We start from the raw sequence: 26,786 nt of genomic DNA on the forward strand, positions 1-26,786 counted from the left end.
CATGCAGTGTAAGGAATAGTGACGTAAAGTCAAAAAATCGGAAATAGAAGGAAACTTACGGGAAACATTAATGAATATGTATAAGCACATAGTATATAAGTTTAGTTTTAGTTGTTTTGTTTTGTATGTGAGGCAGGGTAGGAAGCCCCCTCTGTACCCTGGTCAGTTTTGCTTATGTTTTAATCATACTTAATTACTGGCAAATTACATATATAAATAGCATTTTTTATTAAATTGTATTCTTCTACTAAATTGTATTCTTTTACTGGCAAATTTTTAATTAAACTGCTGTTAACTCAAGGGACCTACTTGTCAAAATTCTAATTTCATTTATAACAACCCCGATGAAAAAGGCTGTCTGGGACTCTACTAAATCTAGCACTCAGAAGAAAAATTTCCTCTCAAAAGAAGAACTAATGAAAATGCACGGCTATATGCAAATTGTGAAGTACCCTTAAAGAAATCCTTTCTCAGAACTGTTCTTTTGGAGGTACCCAGTAACCCTGGCCCAAGCCAAAGGGTTTAGTTAGTCCATGGGAGCACTGGCAAAATCCAAGCAACAGCAGAGGGTTTCCCAGCCACAGGGGTTTTCAGTTCAAAAGCAACAGAGTTCCCCCACTTCACAAGATCAGCTTGGTGAGAAGGGTCCTGCTGCTTGCTCGAGTCTGGCTGTCTCAAGCTAGGTGACCCAAAAAAGAGATATTAAAAATTACAAGGTAATTTTAGGAGGTGGGCTCAGCAATCCACCCAGATGAACTGGCTGTGGGGCTCCCTGGGCTCCCACCCGCTTTGGCTGCACTGTGCTTCTCCTGGACCAGCCACAGTCAGCTCTGCTTTCTCTGTCAGTGCCACCAAAGCAAGGGATTAAAGGCTGATGAAAGTCAGCACCCTCTTCTGGGAAACTGGAAATTTCCTTGATAGGGCAGATGTGAAGTCACTGCCACTGACCATGAATGCCATGCCGGGCCGTGGAGATGTTGGTGCAGCAAAGGAAGGACTTTGCCTTCCAACCCATGCAGTGATACTAAACAACAGGAGTCATCATTCAGCTTCAAGCTGGTGCATATTGCCAAAACAAAATGAAGCAGCCTCTCAGGCTACTTCCCTCACCTCTGAACCACAGCACATTCTTCCCCCTGTGTGCATTTGATGACACCAGGCTTTGCTTCCTCTTTGCTCCTTTGCTGCTCTTACTCAGCCCCCCAGTTACTCTCAGCTACTCCCCAAAAAGCTTTTGGGACTGGGGGAGCGAAAAGGGCCCCAAAACCACACTTCATCACCAAAGCAAGCTGCACTAAGCTGGCTGCTCCGTCCTGTTAGCCAAGGAGTGAGCCAAGGAGTGAGGAGGGCAGCTGCCTCTGCTGCCCTCCCCCCACCCTTCTGGGGTGAGAAGCAGAGAGGAGAGAAGAAGAAAGCATATCCTAATTCCATGCCTTCTGGCATGTGGAAGTAAGAATATTATTTTATAATAATCCTATTAACGCAAGATGAGATGATGATGGTTGGCCATGAGGCAGCAATTGGAGAAGCCCCGTCAGTGGGCTCTTTGTTGGTGCAGGCAGCTCTGCGTGGGTGAGCTGAAGGCAGCCTTTCTCTGAGCCCTTCACTGCCTGCCTGGTCTCCAGCCCTCTCTCTGGGGTCTCCAGATGAACAGCCTGGGGTCACAAGTAGGGCCACAGGCTCAACATTTGTCCAATACCAACCCCAGCCTGGACTGGAAAACACAAAGGGCAGGGTTTTGCAGTTTTCCAAAGTGCTAGACTTGCTTTCCTCTGTGTGACAGAAAGCACATTCCCTCTCCCCTTTCATTTAAAAAGTAAAACCTTAGTGGTTTTGACTTTTTTTCCTCTGAGTTTTAACAATCAACCCCCTTGTTCACAGGTAGCTTTATCATTGATTTTTTTCACATCAATGAAGACAGCAAAGAAATTTTCCCCCTCCCTGATGGGCACATTATTGGCAGCAAGCTTAAGATTTGAGCTTTTTTTGCAGCAGCAATCAGATTTCATTTGGAATTAAAAATATAAACCAGTTGCCTATGTAAACAGAATTTATATATATATATATATATATATATATATGTATACACACACAAAGTGAGTGTGTGTGATAATGGTAATAACTTTCTGAGAGCCACACCTGGTGATGTGTCAAGAGCAATACACTTTGGTCACCGGGCAATCTTAGCCATGAAGCTCTCTGTGGCACAAAATCTACTGAACAGTAAATATTGCCTCCTTCATAACCATCAGGGAAAGCTGCCCAGCAGCTCTACACACTGTGGAAGAATCTCCAGGAGGAGAGCTGGGGAAGTACCTAATTTTAGAGTAAAAAGTCTTGTCTTGAGAGCTGCATATGAAAATGGGGGCCCAGGGAAAAGAATCACCATCTCTGCAGGGCCTGCGGTTGTGCCTTGTGCCAGGGCACCCTCGTGGAGGGAGCTGAAATTAGGGGAAGGCTCTGGAGCAGTTATCACTCTTTGGGCAGCCACAGCACTGAAATACAAACGTGTTCCAAAGAAGAAATGAAACAAATCCAAATCTGCGTCAGGAAATGATTTTGCAGGGCTCCCATTGTGTCTGAACTTATCAAGCAAAGCCTTCATTTCCAACCTGATCCAAAAATCACTGAAGCCAAGCGCAGCCTGTTCGCTCCTTCAGGAGACTTTGGAGCAGCCCTTTCTGAACCACCGAGGGAACATGTTTTGGAAAGGGAAAGAAACACATTCTGTTAATTGTGCAAATACATTTTCAGTGTCCCTTACAAATGGGGACATTTGCCTACAAGCCAACAAAGAGTGTTTAGTTAATAGTTAAAATTCAAGAGATTTCATTAAAAATTGAATCATTCATGCAATAGCAGAGCAATTTTGTATTTTTGTTCCCCCTTAAGCATTTTGTGCTGCACAGAACACTTTTGAATTAATTTACTTTTACAAAATTAATTGCCAGGTCAATTTTCAGTGGGAATAGAAGGTGAGAAATTCAGAAGGGAAAGGTGAATCTGGCAGACAGCAGAAGGCCTTTCCCACTCAAAGAGTTGAGGTTTAGTTTTGATGCAACAGGTAGCTCAGAAAAGCACACAAATAAAAGACAACCTCCACAAAAGGACAGAGCCACTGAAATGAGCCAGAGGTGGTGATTATGCCAGAGGTGAATTTCAAGCAGCTCTGAGCATTTTTCAGCATTTCTCCTGCTGTGACTACCGAGGCCAAGAGCGGTGGGGTCACCTCCCTGGCCCGGCTGCCAGCGCAGCACACCTCACCTCGTGTCACACCTCGGGTGTCAGCTGAAGGACAGGAGGACGGGGCTGTGCATCCCAGCAATAGCAGGAGGTGGCTGTCACGGACCAGCCAGCACAGCCCCAGCTCCACCAGCACTGGTGGCATGTTGACATGAAAGCAGGGAGACAGGGTGGGTAAACACGCCCGTCTCAGCTGACCTGCCTCCACCTGCGGCTCAGCGTGCCCTCTGGCTGCCTTGTCCCGATGCTTCGTGCAAATATCCACAGCTGGCTGGAAGCAGAGCATTTTTGGTGGCCAGGAAAAGTGGGTTCACCCCACAGAAACACTGGGCAGGGCTAAGCCTACGTGGGTTTCGCTGTGAAGGTTTTTCTTAAATGAAGGGAGACCCAATCAACCTCATAGGTTTGCAGCGCTGTACCCTGGTGTGTGCCATTAATGTGGGAAGCCTGTTATGTCCTTCCCTGTGGGTTTCAGCTGTGTGGAAGGGAAAAGAGAAAATAGTTAAATGCTTTCCATCCTACAAGGATGCTGCCCCACATGCCTTGTCTTGTCCTCCCCTTCCCTAAGATGTCTGCAAATCCACAGCAGACAGGTCCCTTCTAAGATGAGCACCCAAAGCCACCAGTGACCACTGCAGAAGTGCACCAGCAACCTGCTCCCTGCAGTGCTCACCTCTCCCAGTGCCTTCTTGCCTGATTTAATGCCTGATGCTTTCTCTAACAAGGACATCATCACGTCAAAGATAGGAGCAAGCAGCCAACAGCCTGGGGAAGAACAGCAATGTGTGCTGCTCATCAGAGCAGGATAATGCCACATGCACTTCAACAATGTGTCTTTTGCAGCCAGGATTGCAGAAAAACTCCTGCTCTCCAGTGAGCATCATTTTTCTATCAACCCTCCTGGTCTACAGAGCTATGCTTGCAGAAAGGCTCAGCTTCTGGCTCTGCACATCTGTAGTGGGAGGTGCAACAACCACCAGAGATGAAAGAACAGCTTTTCCAGAATCACTTTGCAGAGGGTGGTGGAGGCAGGGAGAGAGCTATGCTCACAGGGAAAGAACAGCAGCAGACCTAAGGCTGCTGTTTTTTGGGAGTCCACACAGCTATTCCAAAAACCATCACTGCTGAAGTCAAGCCAGTGAACATGCAAAAAAAAAAAAAAAATAGCTAAACTGGGAGACAAAGTCTCTGCTCCAACCCTCTACTCCTTTCCAGCTCTATTAAACCCTCTTCATAAGATCAAAAAGAGACTCAAAAGACAGAAGCCGTCTGGGACCCTGTTGGGAAGGGCTGGCTCTGGAGGCCTTTCCTCCTTCCAGCTGCAGCATATCCTGGGGAGAAACCTTCAGGAGCCACCTCCTGGTATCCACCTCCCACTGAAGCTCTTTTGGTCAGAGCCTTTCCTCACCTGGTTGTTGCAGGAAAGTTCAAGGTGTCCTGGCAGCAGGAAGCTCCCTTGCTCCACCCTCTGCCCAGCACAGCTCTCCCTGAGCTCACCGAGGATTTGCTGCACCAGACCTGCCAGCGACAGCGACCTGCTCTGTGTGGACACCCGGGTGGGAGCGGGACCCCCGGCATGAAGCACCTCTCCTGTGAGCCCTGGGCAGCCCTCGCTGTGCTCCTCCTCACCGCTGCCCTCTGGGACTCCTGCTCCGCAGGTATTTCTCTTCTCTTATGCTCCAGTTTTGATACCCTGCCCTTTCCCCCCACTCCTCTCAATGCCTACAAGTATTGCCCACCGACAGCAATTTGTTCTTTAAAAATGAAGGGGCAATCCTTGCTTCACCTAAAAAGTATAAAGAGCTGGAATTAATTAATGCTAATGAGAGTTACCAGACATGACTGATCACAGCATCACTGTAAAGGGATGTTCTTTTGCCAGCTATTTACAGAGCCACTGTAAATGTGACTGAGTTGCAGGTTGCTCCACTGAACGGCAAGGAGACAGGAAACACTTGGCCTTCTTCTTGCTGAGGCAAAGGACCATCTGCAATACCACCCATTAGGATCACTGTAGCCCGATTTAGCTTTCATTACAAGCTTTTTGCAGAAAACGTGGCTTTGGTACCACCTTAATTGCAGAAGTTGCCTGAAACCAAAATGTAAATGAGACCTGTGAGCTGCTCCTTTCCCACCACCAGGCTACTGCCTGCATTTGTGTATCAGCACCAGATGAGACCTGCCAGCTGTTTAAAGATGGGCTGGCTTTGACAGCCTGTTCTTTGGGCTGTGGGATCTATAAACACAAACCAGCACGCGGCATTCTGCAGTACTTCCTTCCACAGGTCACACACAGGTTTTAATGATTCCTCCCAGTGCTTCCGGGAGGTATTTATTAACTGAAAAAACAAGCAGTGGGCTTGGCCAAGGTCATTCTGCAAATCCAACGGGAGTCAGACAGAAGAGTGGGGAATACTCAGACCCTTCCCTGAAGCAGGTTTCCCAGGGGCCCATTCTGAGCATGGCAAATGCCACAGGCAAAGCTCTGGTATTGCTGATGGTGGGTCAGCTCAAAACACAGAGCTAGGCAGCAGCAGGTGACCCCCAGGGGAACACGTCCCACAGGATAACTTCAGTTTACTTGCTGTTACTTGGAAAACATCAAATTCAAAGCAAATCTTTGGTCAAATGTCTCATTCTGTTTTGTTTTCCTCAGCTGAAACTAATCCTGAGCTATTATTTTACAGTCTTCGGTGAAATCAAGCTGGAGCTGATTTTCTCTATTACATTCCAAATTACCAGCTCAGAGTGATGGCTTGACTGGAAATAATTCTCTCATAGCTTCTGCCTGGTCTGTGGACCAGCAGCGCATTAGGGCTTCTCCTCAGGAAATTTTTCATCTCTCTGTGCAGGGGATACTCTACCCAGCTGAACTTGAACTGTGCTGCAATAATCCCTTCCTTCTGCAGCAGGGGACAGACAGGCGCTGGTGCCTAGGGACCAGTGCAGCTTGTGCTTTTACCCCTGCAGGCAGCCTGCAGCTGTCCTGGTTTGAGGGAGCACACTGAGGCTGAGGGGCAAGGCAGTATCAAGAGGAATAAGGAGGGTTTGGGTTGTGACACCAAGTGCAGATTTGGAGAGCTGGACATGAGCCATGGAGTTGTGTCAGTGTGTGTGTGTGTGTGTGCTGATTGTGTGTAGGAAGCAGGAAAAAGAGGCAAAACCTTCATCAGAGCTCCAGACCTCTCCCTCATGACTTATTTCTGCATGTTGTATTTTCCAGCCTGAGCTGGTTACCATGTTGTTGTGAACTGGAGTCCAGCCAGAGCAGTTTCGAATGCTCTGACCTGCAGCAAAGCCAAAGCTCCTCACTGGGGCCTTGGTGGACCTGCTGAGGCTCCACAAAGGTGGGCTCAGCCCTCGGCTCTGCCAGACTCCTGCGCACCCTGGGATTTTTCCAAGGGCAAAAGGAGGCAGAGGAACAGCCTGCTGGCCATGGATCTCTCCATGCCACATCATGGTGTCTCCCACTTGCGTGCTTGCACGTTCTTGTCCCTGCAGTCTGGGAAAGGACAGTGGTTAATTTGAGCTCCAAGAGAATGGCTCAGCAAGGCAGAGGTGCACTGACTGTCCTGCTCCTGAGGGATGCTGCTAGAGCAAGTCTCTGGAGCTCTGGTGTTAAAAGTGGTGGGAGAAAGAAGCATATCCCAGTGCAGCAATCTTTAGGGGCAGGAACTTACTTCAAGCTGTTTCCATGCCACAGACCTCTACAAGGCAAATGACTTTCAGATTTTCCTGCTTGATGCCAAACATTGTTTTTCTAATCCAACTTACCTTTTCTCCTGTGCTTTCCTTCTGGCAGCAGCTGAAGACATCTCCAATGCTTCAACAACTGAGTATGAACCACCATGTCTTAGTAAGTCTTCATAAATCATTACTACCTGTTAAAGTTAGGTGATGAGTCTGCACAGTGACTGAGATGCTGTCCTGGAAAGGGATCTATCTCAAGTTCTCCATTGTAGGTCAGCCTCCACTGTAAGACTCCTCCACTGTCATGGTATGATACCTTAGGTACCCTAAGGCAGACACATGGCTTTGAACAGATTAATTGATAGCTAATTTGTGTCCTAAAGCTCCCTGCCAGACTGCCTGCCTGTAGGCATTACACAGGTTCCCAAGAGCGCCTCTTTCCCCTGCCCTACCAGGTCTTTCCCAAACAGCCAGCCCCAAACAACCTGAGATTCCACCACTACTCCAGAGTCATCCACCAGGTTAGGAGCCAGGTTTAGGGGAAAGGCAGAGGGAGAGGGCAGAAGTCATTTGCCTTACTTGAGCTCACTTCATTTCTCCTCCACCAGACGTGAACTTCTGCAGGCAAGCGGCCGCGTGCTGCCCTTCGGGCATGGATGACTATGGGTGGATCGCAGCGGCTGTTGGCTGGAGCCTCTGGTTTCTGACCCTCATCCTGCTCTGCATGGACAAGATCATCAAACTCCGGCCTGATGAACCCAAATACTTGGTGGCCTGAAGCAGAGCAAGCCAGCAAATGGCAGTGCTGGGGAGCAGTGAGGCGCAGGCAGACTGACAAAACATTTCTAACGCTTGCTAAGAAACAAAAAAGAATGGGAAAACACCTTCAGCCAGAAAAGGCTAGATCTAAGCAGGGCAGCTGCAGAGGCTTCACACTCTCTTGCTGGAGCTGCCAGCCAAGGTGTGGAGCAGGCAAGCCCCTGCAAGCCACCACATATGTGTCACAACGAAAAAAACCCCACTTTTCCCTGAGCCCTCTCGTGCTTGCTGTGAGCAGCAGGAGGAGAAGCTGAGGGCCACTTACCAGCCTATAGCACATTGCCTCCACACAACCTGATGCATGACCTTTGGGTTTGACACAAAGTGGGAAAATAAAGCTATTTTTTGGAGCATCAGCATTACCAGAGCCATTAGTAAGCTATAGGCCATCAAGTACATCAGTAAGTGGAAGTAATTAATTGACTTTATCGAGTCCTTCTCACTCACTAACCTGCGATATTTAAAAGTCTATTAACAGATACATGGGAAGACTTTCTTATGGAAACTTAGAGATTGTTTGGGCTGGTTTGAAAGTAAAAGTAATTTTTCCAGAGCCATTTAGATGTGAAATGTGTTGCAGTAATTGAATATTGGTTTTATTTATTCAGCTTCCACCTGCCTGAGAAACTGAGCCAAGCTGAAGTGTGGTAAGCAGTTTTAAACCAGCATATCCAGTTCATACACAAAACTGTTCCTATTTATACGAGATGATAATAAACACTTACTGATTGAAAGACTCTCACTGACTGGTTTATATGGATAAAGCTTATATTGGCAAGGAATTACTCAACCCAAATTGCTAGAAAAACAATTCTAGGAAGACATATTCATGCAGGAGGGTTTGCCTCACTGCAGTCAAACTCTGATTTGGTGCAGTTGCACCAGCTTTATTTCTTTCTTCTATAAAAAAAAAAATCAGAATTGAACTACATAGACCAACACAAGGTTAGCAAACCTGCTAGAGATCAACTGAAATGAAACACTGAAGGTTACTTTTAAATTTAAAAAGCACCATTGGAGATCTTTATCTAGATCTAGCTAGAAATAATTATACTTTCCCATCAGCTCAAAAGCATGTAACTTCAGGAGTGAGAAAAGACAGAAATCAGTTTAGGACCCTTCCAATTGATTCTGGCACAATTAACACTTTCATCAGGACGATTTGGCCACTTCAAAGTGATGGGAAGTTGTCTCTGATCAACTATAAAGAAGAACAGGGATGAGTTAGACACTGAGGAAAGAAAATGAAAGGAAGTCATTTCATGGAGTCCTTCCCTATCACTACTATCACTTAAGAAGTCTTTCAGGCGAAATTTTGAACAGAGATGCTCATGTCAGGGAAATAAGTTTTGAAAGGGAAGGACTTAATTCTCAACTTTTCAATATACAGAAATTAAAACAAAAAGTAATTTTCACACAACAAATCTCAGTGTTGGAGACTCTCAACTTCTTTCCACAAAATCTCTGACAATCAAGCAAAACAATAAAGTCCCTCTCATTTTGTACAAACTTACAAAATGAAGGACTTGCAATATGAAACAAAGGACTCTCAATCAACACCAAAATGTGAAGAGCAGTGAGTTGACTGTTAAACCACTGCAATCACTCCCATACTACAAATCTTCTACCTACATTCTTATTTTTTCCCTGCTATATTATTTCTAATAACAGAAAATGTTCATTGGTCTGAAAGCAATGTGAAAGATAATGTGAAAAAAAAATCTCCACTTACTGCCTGCATGTCTACCTTCTGCAGATCTCTTCCTACAGTTCTCCAGACTTATGGGCATTTTTCTCTGGGCTGGGAACACAGAAGTGCCTGCTATATATGGCACTGCCCTTCATCTTTGAGGGCATATTTTCATAACTTTTGCATGTCTTTGGGTTTTCAGCAGATGATGCAAGTTCTAGACGTCCTACAAGAGCAACAGCCACAAAGAGCTTCCTCACAACTGAGCAGCTGTGGGGCTTCCTAAAGTCTGCCTTTGGAAGCACAGCTTGTTCATCCTTCATATTTCTCCAGAACAGTGCAGCCACCTTCAAGGATTGTAGTAGACTTAAACCTCAGGTCTTGCTTCTTCCAGTTTCCTTTAAGAATTCCCACCTCAACAAAACAGGGGAGAAAAGGGGAAAAAAACCCCTATTTTGTCATATAATGTAGTGCCCTCAAGGATTTTGTGTGCCTGTGTTCAAAGGTGATACCCAAGTCTCCACAAAATCAGGTATAAAAATGGAGTACCTTACAGACAATTTCTACTGTGAAAAGTATCCTCTTTCTAAATCAGTGACCTGTAAACCTCTGATCTAGTATGACAGGGTTGTTTCTTCCTGCATCACCTACTCTGACATCTGACATTGTCAGGTTTGATCTACAGCAGCTTCTTTTCAAGTCATTTGACGGAGTCATGTAGAAAAACTTAGTCCTGTAATGAATCTCATGAAGCTCCCAGTTGTGTCTGGGCTCCTGAAACAAGGTGGAAGCGTTCCACAGGTTCCAAGGCTATCAATGTAAAACATCTTATCTGCTTTTACATAATACAAACCCCAAATTACTATTTTAAAGGGCCTCTTTGAAGTGCACACTATGTGCTGTAGTGATTCTATGGGCAATCACAAGCACAATGCAAAACAACCCACTCTGCAAAAGGAGAAAAGCCCCAATGGTGTTGTCAGTGTTCCACGGGTTTGCCCAGTTCCACAAAGCACTGAATTAAAAATTTGCATCTGAAAGACTTGAGAAATTGATATAGAGGCAGAAATCAGTAGGCAGAAATGGATTATAGATACCTGATTTCTAAATTGTAAAGATTATCTGTAGCGTGCTGTTACATTTCCTGGAATAATTTTAGCCAGGAAACACACAGGAGCACAGGTAGTGGGTTATAACCCCTCATTTAAGAGCAATCGAGTCACAGTCGAAGGCTATGGTCTGGTTTTGATGCACAAATTAAACATACAGATGCACAAATTAAACATACATGACTGTATAGTACAATGCCTTATAAAAGTGGTCTGTGAGCAGAACTGCAGACTGATGTTCTCATTCATTGTGTATTATTTAATATTATTTCACACTCTTAATATCACTCACAATTTAATACCACTAATCGTAGATCCCAACTAGTGCATTGCTGTCCAACAACCCCTGCTGACTTCAAGGGAGCTACACAAACATCCAGCACGTGCCTTGTTTTGTTCTTCGGGGTTTTTTCCACTGTAATTCAGGAAGCCTGTCATTTTTGTTCCCACAGGAAACCTTGGAGGCAAAGCATAACCACTGATTTATCAGCATGCATAAATCATTTTTGTGTTAAACCTAGGTGCCCCATCAGACTGGTATAAACAACCTCATGGCACTGAGCTGGTGTAGGCAGCACATCTCCAGACATGTCAAAAGTAAGGTGATAGCTCCAAATGATGATGGAAATGTTAATGCTCCAGTCATTCATAGTCATTCAGTCTGTCCAGGACCAAGAAGTTCCTCACTGGAATGAGATGAAGAAAATAAAATTTAAAAAAAAAATCAGATTCCAGCTCTTATGATTTATGAAAGAAAACCAAGAAAGTTGTTGAAATCTGGATAGCTGGGAAAAGAAAAAAAAAAAGTGTGAATAAAATTTGCAAGTTTGAACCTCAGCACTGCTGACCACATCAGCAGAGCTCTTCCTACTTTCTGCAGTAAGTTTCTGAATCTGAGGTATGAAAATACGTAGTGCCAGGGAAGGGAAGGGAACTGCAGATGGCACTTGGGAAAGCTGCTGGTCTGCAAGTGTTTCAGACAAACAGAGCACTGGGGATATGTAACTGAGCAGCACTTTTAATAACAAAGGAGAAAAACAGCAGCAGCACAGCATTGCAGGGTAACTGCTTTAATTTGCCTGGAGATAATATCAATCACATCCAACTAGTGATTTTTAAAAAAAAAATCTTAATTTGAGATTAAATGGATTGGTACTTGATGCATGACTCTTCATCTTTTCAGATACCACTGCTCTGGTAATGACTCACATTACTCACTGCCTTGATCCTTGGGGTTTTAGTGAATGAGCTACGTATTAAGCAATTGCACTTCACAATGATTACACTTTGCCAAATCACCAGAGGAATGAAAACTGGCAAGCATCTGGGCTCCCTCCTCACGTGAAGCACACAGACAAGACAGAGGTTAAATTCATAAGAAAAGGTGTTCTGTACTGGGACTCTGTAGGAATTTTGATAAAGTCATTACAAAAACTAGGATTTCAAAAACTTATTGTCATTAATTACTGCCAAGGAATGGAATATAGGCATTCTTGGCAACCACCCATCCTCTCTTATCCTTACTCTCCAGATTCTGCTTATTTTGTGGCATCTGTGGTACCAGTATCTGTTGTGGAATTCAAAGCTCACTGCAGGTTTCTCTCCCAGAATCAAACATGTTCAATGAGCTAATTTCCAACTCCTAGTTTGCAATAACCATCCAGAAATAAACCATGACATAAAAAATTCAGTATTGTCTCCCAAGTCTGAAAACTGCTTGGAATTAAAAACAGCTCTAAGAGACTTGTGACTTTTCCTATCTAATGTGACAGTATGACCTTGACAGCATGACTTCTGGAGCAAAAATTAAGTACTTTTTCAGGTTTTCCACAGCTCTCTCTGCCTTGTCTAAATGGGAGAAGGGAGACACCTGCAAAGCCCCACCTCTGCTAGACTGCTACCCTTTGTGCCATGGCACTTCAACACATTGTGTATATAATCAGATCAGTTCAAATCAACATACTGTGCACATAATCAATTCAAAAAGATGCAAGTTCTAATGTAGAGACCCTCTGGACTCAAATGCATGAAGAAACCACCTTACTTTAGCTGAGCAATACAAACATCCTGTCACAATGTTAGGTAAGAGAGGTTAGCTCCTCCCTTAAGAAGACTCAGTAATGCTCACTGGCACTATTGAATGCTCTTTCAGCTGCAGGAAAGGGCACTCTGCTCTCTGGGTGAGCAAGATTATTGTAGGCAATGTTGTGTCAGTGATGCTGTCTGCTGGAAGTGACAAAAAACTTCTCCTAACCTCACTGCAGTTCTGCTCTGCAAAAGCAAGAACGCCGTTTCCAGCATCCCAGCAAATTTTCTTCCACACAGCAGTGAAGTGCAGGAGGATGTAGCAGGAATGGAAGTACACATCTGCACATCTACAGATCTTCTGAACAGGAGATTCCTGTGCCATCAAGCCCGAAGTCAGCATCAAAATCATCCATGGAAATGCTTGACTGGGAGTGTTCCACGCAAAATACAAAGCAACTTACCTGAAACCATTTTATCCGGGACTGCATGGACACAAATTCAGCAATCAGTTCAGAAGTTTGGGGATGCTCAGATCACCTATACTGCACTGAATCTGAACTATTTAATATTTGCTGACTATGCTGAATTACTACTGACAGTGGCTAATCCACAACTCTTTCTCTTATTTCCTCAAGTCCAAGGATAAAAGCTTTCTGTTTTTTCATCATCACGTATTTTTAGAATTTATATTTCTTTAGTCAAGTTTCTTTCAGATCTGTGTTTCAGGACCAAAAGAGTGCTGTGCATTGCCAAATATAACACAGCATTAATTCTCCTTGAATACAAAAAGGTTGTTCCTGAAACACAAACAATATGCAGCTACTGCTTTTAAATCATGCACAGCACTAAAACCTTCCAACAGCCTGGATGAGGAAACCAACTTCTCCAAGAAGCCTTGGGATGGAAATATTTGAGAAGTCTTCCAGGGAGCACTACAGAGCTCTTAAGAAGTGTGTGCATTTGAATATATCTGGAAATGCAAACCAATAATTTTCATCTTTCAACTCTTTAGTTCTCATTTCATTTCACCTTCTCTACAAGTGGCAATAAGATTTCTGCAAGTGAACCTGAAAACCACCACGTCAGGGATCCAAGGAGGTTTAGCATTTGTTTCAAAAGATTCTTCAGAGCATTTGTTCAAATGTGCCAATACTTTATTCCAGTTTAGATGTAACAGCCTAAACACAAATTTCCAGTTATGGAGTAAGAACTACTCAAAACTAAACAGGAGTGGCCATTACAAAGGAAAAAAAAAAATATTTGTTATGTAAAGGTACCAGGAAAAAGTAACACAAAATCAAGACAAAACATTCCATCTCTACAAATTACAAAGTGCAAAGAAATGTGTATTTTCCTAATGCTAATGTAATTTATTTTTTAATCTATCAGTCTTCGGTGGGATTCATGGGACTGCAGCTCTACTCCAGAAAAGTCTCTTTAAAAAGATAGTAAAACTCTGTGGCATTGTTGCTTCTCAAGTTTCTTACACTGTGTGAGTAAACTCACCTTGGGACTTGTAGGTCAAAGCTAGAACATCTTGCCAAGTGCATCCCAAACTGCACTGAAGAATCTGTAGGATGAATTCTTCCAAAGCACATGTGACCTACATGGTTTTCAGTGGAAGTCATGCAGATGCAGCCAGGGGCAACATGCAGAGCAATGTTTGGATCTGAACTGCCAATCCCATGTCACAAGCTGAGCATGCTCTGCCCTCACTGAAATGTGTCTGCTGGTGACAACAGCATACATCCCCATCCTGTCTCCTCCATTTCTAAACAATATCCAACAGGAAGAGAAAAACATATCCTCCACAAAAAGGAACTGGATTTTTATTTCCACATTTAGGCGATTCAAAGCTGCTGCTTGTCTCTAGGCACATCTAAACAGTCCTGGAGGAACTCTACAGTCATGGTGAACTGCTTTTGGGAGTCTCACTGATGAAAGGAGTTCTTCACCCATACAAATCAGCACTGCAAGTGATGTAGGACTGAAAAGAGGGGCTGTCATGGACTCTACTTGAGTGGGGTCAGAGGGAATCCCTAAGATTTCTTCTTACTGTCACAGGTAGTCCTGGAGACCTGGTTGCTGCCCTTGGCCTTCTGACAATCAGATGGCATCCTTTTTTTTTCCATCAATTTCCAGCTTTCTGTCCATATTCAGAACACAACAAACTGTGTTTGTTTTTGGTTTTGTTTTTTTTTTTTTTAATTCCATTTATTTCTTTACATCTGCAAAAATATGGCCCACAACATGTCCTCACCTCAAGGGCACAAATGTTCTTCATCCTGCCACTTCAAAGCTCTTGGCCAAAATAGGGAATTTTCAAGGACTGGCAGCTATTTACAAGGAACTGCTAGTTAAGGCATGCAACAGAAAATGCACATTTCTTCCTTTAGGTAAAAACTATGATAGCTAGAAAAGTGAGGAATGTAGTGAGGGCAAAAGTTAAAAAAGTGAGTTCAGCTGCCTACTGTCATCCACATCACACAACTGGTGACTTCACTTGGGCTTGAATATACACCCAGCTTCCTTATCTAATCCATCAAACATGTTTTCAAGCCATGAGTTAACAACAACAGCGTGAGCTGTCATGGTTCCTGGGAAGCTACAATTACTGTGCACAGCCTCTTTCTAAGATAATGCTGTAACCCTGCTGTTCATAGTCTAATTTAGAGGCACTGGCTTGGTAGGAACACGCACTTTTGGGTGATCACTCTGTGTGTTTACTTGTGTCCATAAATGTGCACCATACTGGGGTGGCCAACTCCATACCAGCCTTTTGGGGCAGGGTGATACACACAGACCTTGTCTGACACTGCTGCTCCCCAACCACAAGGTAAGAAGCCTGATCCAAACCACTGCAAGGACAGTACATTGCAAAGGGTCACTCAGATTCCACTCACTGCTCCCAAGTGGCCATATTTAACATTACCAGTCCAGCACCTATGCAATTCTTTCCTCCTGAAAACAAGGTTTTCTTCCCTGAGTCAAAAGCCCACAGCCACTGGCGCGACCACGAGTTACACCCTGCTGGAAAATATTTCATAGTACTGAAGCAGGCCCCACCTTCCACACTGAGTGTATGAGAAATAACTGCAACATTTCACTTAGCTCCAAAAATAATTGAGAAGCAGGCTGGAGGTCAACATTTTGACCACAAAAAGGAAACCATGCTAAATTATGTAGCTCTCATCTTGCCAAGTTCTTTTATATGCCAAACTAAACACAGACTAAACACAAATGTCAAGGAAAGTTGTGAAGAAAGGGAAGAGCCCGAGGATTCCATGAACCAGATGGTTTAGTCATGGAAATGGATGCAACAGTTGGTAACAGCTTTCTGTGCCTGTACCAACTTTTCATCTGATAGGTGTTTTCAGAAACCAGTAGATTCATTAACAGATACTTAAAACCAGGATACTTTAAGTTTCAGGGGAAAAAATGGTTTGTTTGGTTTCCTCCCCTCCTGCCTTTTAATAGGGCAATAAAAAAAAATTGGCAAAAGAACTCAAGGACATGGGGATGCAGAAGCTTACAGATTTTCTACCCCCAGAATTTTCAAGTGGAAACACACATTCTGGCATATGAATTCCACAGAATCCTTTTGTAGCACATGAAAAAAAACCCAGCCTTCCCTGTAGCTGCAAAAAGTGTGGGTCTCCCTTGTTAAGGCCGTTCTTGGAACTGGTGGCTGGTAACTCGTGTTACTTTTCTTCCTATATGAGGACACAGACTAGGCCATACCAATTTTTTGGACACTGGATCAGGTCTCCAGCCAATCTGAGAACATAACTTCCAAACACAGCTTTCTGACTTCTTATATTTTACTATCCTGTTGAAAGTTTTAAAGAGGGTTTTCCTCATCAGAAAGCCTCTTTTATTTACACGTGCATATTTGTCCTGTGTTCTTCATAAGATTAGGGACTGAAAAAGAAATTATATACATCCAAATATAAAAAGATGGAATTTCACAATAGCATCACCATTACCAGCAAAAAAATGAATGAGAAGTGGCTTAAATCTAAATTTCAAAGCTCTTATTTTACAAAGAACATATTGTTCTTAAATAGCTGGAACCAGACAAAATTAATTTACCTCCTAGAAGACCACATTTTCTTGAAATGAAGTCACAGTAATGTGCTAATATTATAAGCATTGGTCTCTGAGCTCACTACAGAATTAAACTGGAGAAGGATGTGGGGTCTGAAAGAGATGGTTTTAATGGGAACACTTAGCAACAGTCAGTCTTCAGCACTGTCAAAACGACCAAATGAACACTGCCTGGTACACTCTTCATTCTTCAAAACCTGGCATTTTGCAGAAGTATTGGCAACATTCATGTTTACAAAGTTGGCAGAAAACAAATGTTTATTTTTATCCTAGAATTAGCACACAAAAAACTTAAAAAATTCAAATCATAATGACCTGTTGGTACTGCTGTTACAACCGTGCTGGTGTTCTGATTCCTTTCAAACCTCAACCCATGCCCATGAGGGCTGTACACAAAGGCCAGGGAACTGGAAATTAATTTACGCTTCTTCATTAGTCTGAGTCCCTCAAAACAGTTTCATACAGCATTTTGATGATCATAGGTAAACAGAAAAATAATTGAGCTTCCTAGTAAGGAGGAAAACATACCACCTTTTATTCCACACCACCGAGGAACTGAGGTTTGGCTTCGGCCATGAGTATGACGTACACACTTCATGAATAAGGGAAGGAGGTGACTTCTTCCACCACGTCCTCCCAACTGTTTTCACTTCAGTCTGAGTTAGTCCTGCTGCTCTTACTGAACTGTGCACTGGAGCCAGGAGCAGATGTGGTAGCCAAAGACCACCATAACATACCACTGTTACACACCTGTACTTCACCACTGCCACTTCTACCCCAGCCCCTGCCCAGCTGCCCAACATTCTCTCTGGCAGATCTCTGTTCCTTTGACCACTACCTCCTGCTCGTGTTTGAAACACTTAGACTGCAGCACCTAATTCTTCTGCTGTCCATTGCCCTAGGGTAGGGCTCCCAAGCCTCCTCACCAACTCTGAGCCTGCCCTCCATCTCTGTGCCAGTTTAGTAGCTTTAGCTCACTCTGACCTAAAAATGAAAACACTTCAAGCAATCATGACTTACGCAAAATGTCCGTATGTATTATGTCAGTTACAGTTATGCAATGGCCAATATTAGTAAATTCGTAGCTAATTTTAAATTAAAACTCTGAAAAAAACAGCGACAAAACAGTTCCATGGCACGTACCATTCTTACCATGGGATAATGCTTACCCTTTGTCCAAAGGGACAGTGGAAACAAGTATAAATATAGAAACTGTCTCAAAACTGCAAATCTAAGCCTATGTTAATGCTCTAAACTGTCACTGACTTCCACTAAAATTATTCAGATCCAAACATAAGCAATGATTTAGGACATCAATTTATAACATAATGCTGGTGACCCTGTACCAGTCAGGCTGGATTGGTTTCTGTCCACAAAGCAAACTACAGAGTGGCAATAGTTTATTGTTGGTCTTGCAAGAGCATTTAGTATGCAAAGATGTTTTTTTAAAGATATACATACACATTTCCCCAAATTCAACTGTGGCTGAGTATTCCCCTTCCAGTTTTCAATAATTTTAAACAAATTAGATACCAAGCCCTTTCTGTTTGGATGCTTTGCTTTGTTTTTCCAGCCTGAATGAGTCTACAAATATTTTCTTAATTATACAAGGCCAATGTTTCACTTTGCAAACATTGAAGATGAAGGAACACTTGAAGCTTCAGCACCAGAAGGAAAACAAGGAAGAGTGCAGAGGGTAGCTCCATTTGGAACCACAGAGCTTTAACAATTATCGTTCCAGTTTGATACAAGTAACTCATAAAGACTTTTATTCTAAGTAGTCCCCTCGTTCCTAACAACCAAAGTGATTCTTATGTGAGATCGGACCTTAAAGACCCTTCAGTTGATACAGTTTGTAATCCTGCAGAACAGCAACACAAACCAGTTCCCCATAAGCACTGGAGAGATAAGTATACTTGTAATCTCTTGCAAAATGTCATCTGAGTTCATTCAAAACTTCACCTACTTCCTTAGAAAAAGGAGTCTATCACTCTTCAAGATTGTTCCTGTCATTTTCTTTTGTTGTTGTTGAAGTACTGAGTTCTTGACCTAAGGTTTTATTTATGTGTTAGCCTGAATGAGGGTAAGGAGAGAAGAGGAGCACCATATTAGCAGACTAATTAATATTACTTGTGATGACACCGATGATTTTTCCTGTTTGTCCCCCATCTCTCCTTACAATTCTCATTTTGCTGCCTTTTTTGATTTTTCCAGAATGCTGTCAACAGAGTTGTGGAAGTTCCTTCCTTTGTGAGAACAACATTGCTGATTTCCTCTAAGTCTTTGCTTCCATAGGAAGCAGATACCTGGCAGATTTGCAATGGAATGCTAAATCAACTATGGAAGTTCTGCACTGTTGTCTGTTTCTGAGAAAGTCGCAGAAGTTCTTCTCTAATTGCTTTGATAAGAGAGGCTGACGAGTGACCTGGCTGGAGATCCTCAGTGGAACTGGTGGTGTAGCAAAGGCCCTGGCCCTGAAGGCTGTTGTGTGGAAGCTGAGCAGGAGGTGCTGAGGGCTGCCTGGCTGAAGTCCTCGGCATCTGGAATACTGGTGAGGAGGAATATTCTTGGTGTCCATGCATATGCGTCTGGAAAAAGGGAGAAACCGTTATTGTACTTTCTGAATAAACATGATTATCCCAGAAAAGACAAGAAAGCAAAAAGGCAAAGAACAGGGGGGAAAGCAACATGGATATGCTTCTATCTGCTGCAACGGTTCTTCTGTTACATGAATGAGTGATGTCTCATACAGAGCACAAAACAACAAGTGTACACAAAACTGCTGAACTGCCTCAAATTCAGAGACCCCCTTTGCAATCTACAGTATGTTTAGGAACTGAAATGGAAGGAGGTGGGGAGAAACCCCACAGGACTGGAAATCAACAGAAATGGCTTCTCTTACCATCCACTTCCATCAACTTCCTAAAATACAGCAGGCAAATCACTTTTTTCCTGGCTGTCATTTTGCCATACTATTTATAAACAGAGGTACTACTATTTCCACCTTCCCTTTTTCTGCCTGCTTTGCCTGTTCAGACTACACTTTTGAGGACCCTGTGACTGATGAATGACCAGTATAACACCGTCAACAGAAGAAGCAGCAGAAGAAAACTACTTGGATTTGAAAGATTAGATTTTTTCATACTCAATTTCTGAGAAATGCTATCCCAGCTTAGGGACAATGATTGTTTCAGGGCAGGAAGGGGTTAATTCTGCCTGTGTTCAGTAACATACATTTTCTAACAAGACAAGAGAGACAGAGAACAGAAGCCTGAGTTTATTATGGCTTTTTGTTTTGCAAGACGACCTGCTTACACTAAAACAAAGCATGGATTTGCACTACACTGGGTGACTGCACCAACGCCCAGCGTGGACACAAACAAGGTGCATTTTGAAAATCTGGATTCCAGCTGACAAGCCTGAATGAAGCAAGTGTTTTTCCTCTTGCCTCATATTGCTGGAGGCTGAGACACAGCCTGAAGAAAACGCTGGACACAGAGGACCCGAACACACAGGTGGGAGCAAAGCAACATAATCCCCTCTCAGGGGGAGCAGCAGATTCAGACCACAGCCACCACAAGTCAGTGAGCACTACCTTTCTCTGGGAACAAGCCTTAAGGAGTGGCAGGGAGAGCAGCCTGATTGGGGAAGAAAGGACAGCAAGGTCAGCTAGAAGAGGATTTGGGAGTGAGGGGGAGGGGAATGAAGACATTACAAAGCAGAGCTTGGGAAGGATATGGGGGACCTAGAGTGACAGTGGCAGCGGTGAGCAGGGAACACAAAAATGCATGGGAGCAAGCTCCTTAACATCTCTCATAATACAAATGAATAAAATTTAAGCCATTTTGTATAAAATAGAATTAATAATAGATTCTGAGTCTCTTGTGCAGCTCATGTACAGCACTCACCCTTTACACAGTTAATTTTGGGACACAGATTAAGGGGAAAAGAGGCTTTAATAGAAGAACGATAGGCAAAGGTTTTCCAAGTAACATTCTGTCTTATTTCCTATAAAAGAGAGGTGATTTCAGTATCAGAAAGGAATGAATGGGTCTCTTGATTGTTCAGAATTATTCATTTGGCAGCAAAACGTGAAACTAATTCATATGTGCAGTCTAGAGTTTGCAAACCTGACAAGTACTCTGTGGGTTTATAGAGAAGAGATGACATAAAAAAATATTAAAAGGAAACACTCCTTGATACATGAGTCTTAACAGCAACCTAAATTATGTTCAGGTTACTTTCACATTAAAATGCACTATGTGATTCAACTCCTCACAATGCACTGAATTACCACCATAAGAATGGCCTCTGCAGGAAAGTTAGGGAGTCTGATGACCACAGGGTCTGTTTTTTACAGTAAGTTTATCGAGGTTTTCTTAAATATCTCCGAAAAAGAAAAGGGTGTGTTTCTGTGATTTCACATTAGCATCAGAATTAAACAGGCCTGTAAAATTTCAATACCACATTGGTTTAGAAACCTAACCTCTACTAACCTACAACAGCAGAATAACAGGAGCAAAGAGACTGAAATAATTTTTGCTGGTTTTTTTAAACTTCTTTACTGACAGAAACACACAGAAATATGTTATATAACATTATATATGCAAAAAGACATAGTTCTACATAATATCTATACATTTTATATTTTTATCTAGAAATTTCTGGATAATTAACAGCAGTATGAAACAACTGACAAAAATATCTTTATGGAATCTTCCTTCTTAAGGAATGAAGATTTTTGAGATGAAAGTGTAAATTAGTTAATCTCCATTTAATACCTGTTGAACTCTGGCCAATTTCAACTGAACTAGATGTATAAATACATACACAGACATACATGTGTATATGTGTGTGTGTATGAATAGATAAGTAAAATTCACAAAACCAGATAGCTAATTAGACATAACCTGATTTGTTATCACCTTATTTGTTATCATTGAATCTGCTTCTGAGGGGCAGAAAGGTCAAGTTAGGCTGTTCTCTGCTGGATCTCTTAGCCAGCATGTATCTCACAGGGCCTATCTTGGGGACTTGAGAGACAACTAAATTTGGTGAGATTTTTTAGAGACACTAGAGTGGGCAGCTGAGCAGAAGAATAGAGTGAAAGGGAAACACTGGAAATCTGGAGGAAAGCCTGGGAGAACAGTGGAAAGCTACATGGGACTGCAGGTGGGCAGCAGGTGATGCCAGGAGGAGGAGGGAGGTGGAGATATGCAAGACACTGAAGTAATCTGTAAGAAGCCCAGCTTCATTTGTTCTGCTGCTCAGATGAGCACTTCAGGATTGTTCAGGATTATATTTTGTGTCAGCTAAGGAAATGCTGTCGTTCTCCTGGTTCTCCTGGGCCTTCTGAATGAAGAATTAAGGTGAACTGGTGGTACCCTGCACACTGGCTTTGGGCTAGGACATTCAAGTGAGGTCATATTCCAGCAGAAAATCAGGTATTGACTTCAGGAATAAAGTGGTGAAGATACTGTGAGGAAAAGCACTATTGCAGGAAGACAAATGCAGATCCCTCTCCAGTATGTGTGGAAGAAGAATTCTCTAGATTTCAATCTTCTCAAATGCAGTTTAATTTTAGAAACTTGCTCAGAATGAAGGAACAGTAAGACAAGTTTTGCATAGGACCAGTTGAATAGTGTACCTGAAGGAACAAGACCATCATTAAGTAAAGCCTCCTTGCCAAAACAAGGAAAGACAAATTTAGAGCTCTCTCCTAGTGAAAAAAATCCAAACTGTGAAGGTAATTATTTAACTACAGAAAGCTACTAGACCATGGTTTTGTGTTTGTTTTTTTTTTAAATAGGAAGACTCCTTTAAAAAAAAATTGCTCACACAAAAAATAAATTTCAGGCAATATGTGAGCTCTCCTACAAATGGATGACACCAAATTCAAGTAAGTTTTTCATGTTCAAGATCTCCCCCTTTAGCCTGTTTTTTAATAACAAACTGAAAAAAAAAAAATCACATTGCAGTAACAAATGAACTGCAGCAACCAGTGAGCAAAAAGTTCTGGCAAAGCCAAGGAAATCTTTAAACTGACATGAACTGAAAGAAAAAGAGCCTGGTTTGAAATGACCTCAATAGGAAAGCACCCACAGACCTAGAAGAGCCATTTTCAGAAAAGAGACGCAAATGTAAAGAAAGGTCAATAAATGGTAACCCAGAGATGTCTCTGAAAATGAAATTTGAGTCACTGAGATCTCTCAAGCAAGTGCTCCTTTCGATGTAAACTGAAATTTTGATCTTTCATTCAAATGCCACCATTTCAAGCAGAGAAAGCACATTAAATTAAGGAAATAAATTTTTTGGCTTTGACAGTTGAAGTTTTTGAATAGTATCAAATGGTGCACCCAGTTCTCAAAAACTTTATGCTGCTACTCTTGACTTTACTTGACATGGAGGCAGCTCAATTTCATCTAAATCTAAATGGCCAATCTAAAAATAAGTCCATCTTGTTGTGTTTCTTTTCTGCAAAGCTATGTTACAATCATGCAATACTGCAAAACAACTTGAAGTTGTGTGAACACACACTCCTAAATATGCAAAAGGAGGAGATCCTGTCTTCTTTTCTCAAGGAAGAAATCAGAAAAAAATATAATTTAAACTAAGAAGCAGGGTAAGAAGCATAAAGTTGTCACTCTCAAGAGTACTGCAATAAACCTGTCACAGGTCAGTGTGCTCCAGGATGCAAGTACACCAAAGAGCGACTGGTAGCAGGCAGGTGTCTCTCTCCTGGCAAGGCCATATACTATCTTTAACCTCACACATCTGGTTGAATCAGAAATGTCAACCTCTGGAAGCACTGCTGCCAAGAACATGAAATCACCACGGCTGCCTGGGGAACACAGGTAAATGAGTATGGATTCATTTACCACATCCTGCTGACTTAGGCCAGGAAAGTAACTTGTTTAGAAACACCTCTAACATTTAATGCAAGTATGTACTTTTTTCTGCTGCCCTGACTCCTGCTGTCAGCACTGACACAGAAGATAAAAGAACTTTATGCATACAAAATAGGATGGTAGCCTGGGACAATTTAGTTCAATGTTTTCTAATGACAGTGATCTCAAAATACAGAGGCATATTTCAAAGAAGGAATGGAAAGCAGTATCCACCTCTGCTGGAGCTCAGAAGCAGAACTGGATGAACTGCAATTAATGGGTGAAGGCCTCAAGTGAGGAAAAAAAAAGGTTAGGGTAAAATGAGGGAAAGCATTTAGAGAAGCAAAGGTGAAAGAACAGCAAGCAGAAGTCAGAAGAGCTAACAAGGGTTTGAAGGGCAAAGCAAAGAATGTCAGAGAAGCAACTAAAAGTATTCCAGCAGGAAAAAAGTTCCAAACAGTAATGCAAGAAAAAAATACCCAAACATATCACTACTTTGGAAACTATGCAAATGTGTAACAGTACTCACTGCATCTCGCCTAGCACATTCATCCTCTCCACGATACTGGGGCCACCCTGGCCCCCCCGGCTGGCCATGCCCTGCTCTGCCTGAGGGGATCTCCACTGGTTGACCTCCGATCCTGCTAGCAATTCCCACCTGAGTGAGGTGCTGTATCTGAGAACCTTAAAAGCAAATATTGGTTTTTTTTCATCTTTATACACAGTCAAGTTCGCAGGGCAGACACATGATAACATAAAACTTTGTTGGAAGCAGGAGACAAGAAGAAAATGGAGCTCTGTTTCTGTGCAATTAATAAAAATCAGCAGAAAGAAGGCTGTAAGTGTGGAATAAAGACAGAAAAGTTATGTGCATTTTGTGCAGTACATGTGAGTGTGATGCATTTCATGGCACTGCACTGAAAGAAGAGGTTGAGACACATGCATCTCTGATATGGGCTACTCTTCATTCCAAAAACATGCCAGCCCCTTCCAAAAAACAGTGCTTACTGAAAAGCTCTGGCAATGCTTTTGTGTCAGTTACTCAGCAGCAAAGAGAAGACATTTGCTCCTGTGGCACACCTTATTTGCATCACACTGGCAAGCAAGACCCTAACTGCTGACTGCCTCCTGTTTCATGGCTCTGAAGAATAAAATACACGACTGTGTATGAGTGTGCTTCTCTCAGCTTTGCTTTGTGGTTAAATATTAAACAATGCTGTCCTTAACTAACCAGAAGGTCAGAACACACTGTATCTCTTTCCAGCCTGAAAGCCAACCTCCTCCTTTCTCCTTTTCCTTCTCTTCCCTCCCTCCCACTGCTTTCAAACACATGCAAGGATAGCTGCCACCATTAATTGCAAGAGATATGTAACAACATGCCAGCTTTCCTTCTTCATTAATTTTCCCCCACAGGGAAATGTCATTTATATTTTTATTCTTAAAATTACTAATAATACTTTAGTATTCAATAGAAATGAAACACATTTAACCCAGAGATACATAAAACTGTGTGTATGTACAAAAGGGGAGGAAAAGACAAGGAACAACAGTGTGATTTATGTGATGGACAGTCAGATCACTTTCCTATTTTCTCTCAAAACCCCCCAATATTCGAGAAGTTCGATATTTACATGTAATTATGCTGAGGGACAGAAAATAAATATATGAAGTATTTCCAGACTTTAAAGCAGAATACCTATGAATGCTTAGACAATAGTGTGAATCAGAGAATAAAATAACCATCATTAGGCTGTAATAGTTACTACATATTCCTGCTATTCTCATTCATTTAACATTCACAGGGAGATAGAAGCAACTATCGAAACTGGGCTCCTGACATAAGTATATGATCATATTTCCAGTCTTTTTCAAGGAAGAAAGTATTTATCTGGGAGAAAATTAACTGTAACATTTGCATAGCAATACAATATTTTATTTTTAGAAGTATTTGCAGCTTAACTGCCATGTGATGTTATCATCTTATTCATGATAACATTGGTGACTGCTATCAAAATTACCTCAACCAAATCAGGGAAGGTGATTTCATGTGGGACAGAAGAAATAGATAATTCAGTCTAAGAGATACTTCTTTAATGCATACAATTCTACAAAGAGAAACAGGAAACGCAGATGTAGAGAAGTATTAAAAAATGTTGCTATTTAGCATGCTGATTTGGGATGCATCAATTAGTTCATTTAGCACAAAAGAAGGAGTTCAAAATGCAAAGTTAGCATACATTGTAATCTCTAAAACAAATACTTTTCCATTCTTAGAGAATGGGGCTTTGTGAAAATACGCTATGTGGTAACCAGCACTTGCAAGATACTAAAAAAGGAGCAAAGCACTTCCTTTTTCTGCAAGGTCCTATGAAAAGCAAATCTCACTTTGTGATCATTTTTTGGGGGGCACTGAGGACAAGGACCATTATCACATGGAGCACCTGAAGGAGAATGACGTCTTAATGGTGACCTTGGCGTAAGTACAGATACAGAAAAGGATCAGTTATTTTACTGCATATTCAACTGCAGTGAAGTGTACCTGCAGTGCTTCCAACTGGTCGTGGCCGTGCCACTGATGGCATTTCCTCTGAGTACATCCCTCTGGAGGAATACTGAACCTCAGCTGGTGGCTGCTCCCCGTGCATTAACTCTGCAGGCTGAAGGAAACCCGGCCCAAAGTTCTGCCTGTGGAAAAAGACTTGAGATTAAAATAAGTGAAATCCCTAATTAGAAACAATAACGTAGGTGTGCCTCATACAGCAGTTCTTCATGCCTTTTAATGTAATTGTAATCTTCAATGATGAGGAAAATATTTACATCTGAAGAATATGTTTTAGTGAAATTGTACGCAAGTGTTTTTCACATGTTGCAGTCTCCTCAATGCAGAGAAAAAAGTTTACACATCTCAAGATCTTGTTTTTCCCTTGGGGGAAGAAAGTATCTTGAATAAAAAAAAAAAAAAGAAAATTAGAAAAGTGAGACTTCAGCAGTGATGTAGCTGCTTATCTCAGCAACAAAGTTGACTCTACTCAAAGAGTTTCTAGGCACTCTTGGTCTAAACCAAAACAAACTGCATTAAGTGTGTATTTTGTGAACAATTATTACTTCATTAGGTATTCTGATAATTTTTCAGGAAGTTTTCAAAATTGTGCTCTTTAAGATTGATGAAACTACTCAAAGCTGTCATTAGCACCTGTGAAGAAACACAATGTA

At 42.2% G+C, this 26,786-nt stretch overlaps 2 protein-coding genes across 2 annotated transcripts in view; one reads left to right on the forward strand and one right to left on the reverse strand.

The window, feature by feature from the left end:
- Positions 1-4,058: 4,058 nt before the first annotated feature.
- LOC131592791 (uncharacterized) lies at positions 4,059-8,491 on the forward strand. Its single transcript, XM_058864564.1, has 4 exons — positions 4,059-4,116; positions 4,563-4,901; positions 7,046-7,099; positions 7,542-8,491. Exons 1-4 carry the CDS (start codon positions 4,059-4,061, stop codon positions 7,709-7,711), a joined length of 621 nt encoding a protein of 206 aa, XP_058720547.1. The 3' UTR covers positions 7,712-8,491.
- A 7,570-nt stretch (positions 8,492-16,061) lies between these two features.
- Positions 16,062-26,786, reverse strand: part of LOC131573494 (UPF0606 protein KIAA1549-like) — a 141,080-nt gene continuing 130,355 nt past the window's right edge. Inside the window, exons 18-20 of the mRNA XM_058827499.1 lie at positions 26,113-26,258; positions 24,103-24,257; positions 16,062-19,274 (exon numbers count right to left, since the gene is read on the reverse strand). Coding sequence (XP_058683482.1) covers positions 19,020-19,274; positions 24,103-24,257; positions 26,113-26,258 — 556 coding nt within the window. The 3' untranslated portion in view covers positions 16,062-19,019. The remainder of the gene's footprint in view (positions 19,275-24,102; positions 24,258-26,112; positions 26,259-26,786) is intronic.

Source organism: Poecile atricapillus, chromosome Z (assembly GCF_030490865.1).
Source record: "Poecile atricapillus isolate bPoeAtr1 chromosome Z, bPoeAtr1.hap1, whole genome shotgun sequence".
Lineage (NCBI taxonomy): Eukaryota > Metazoa > Chordata > Aves > Passeriformes > Paridae > Poecile > Poecile atricapillus.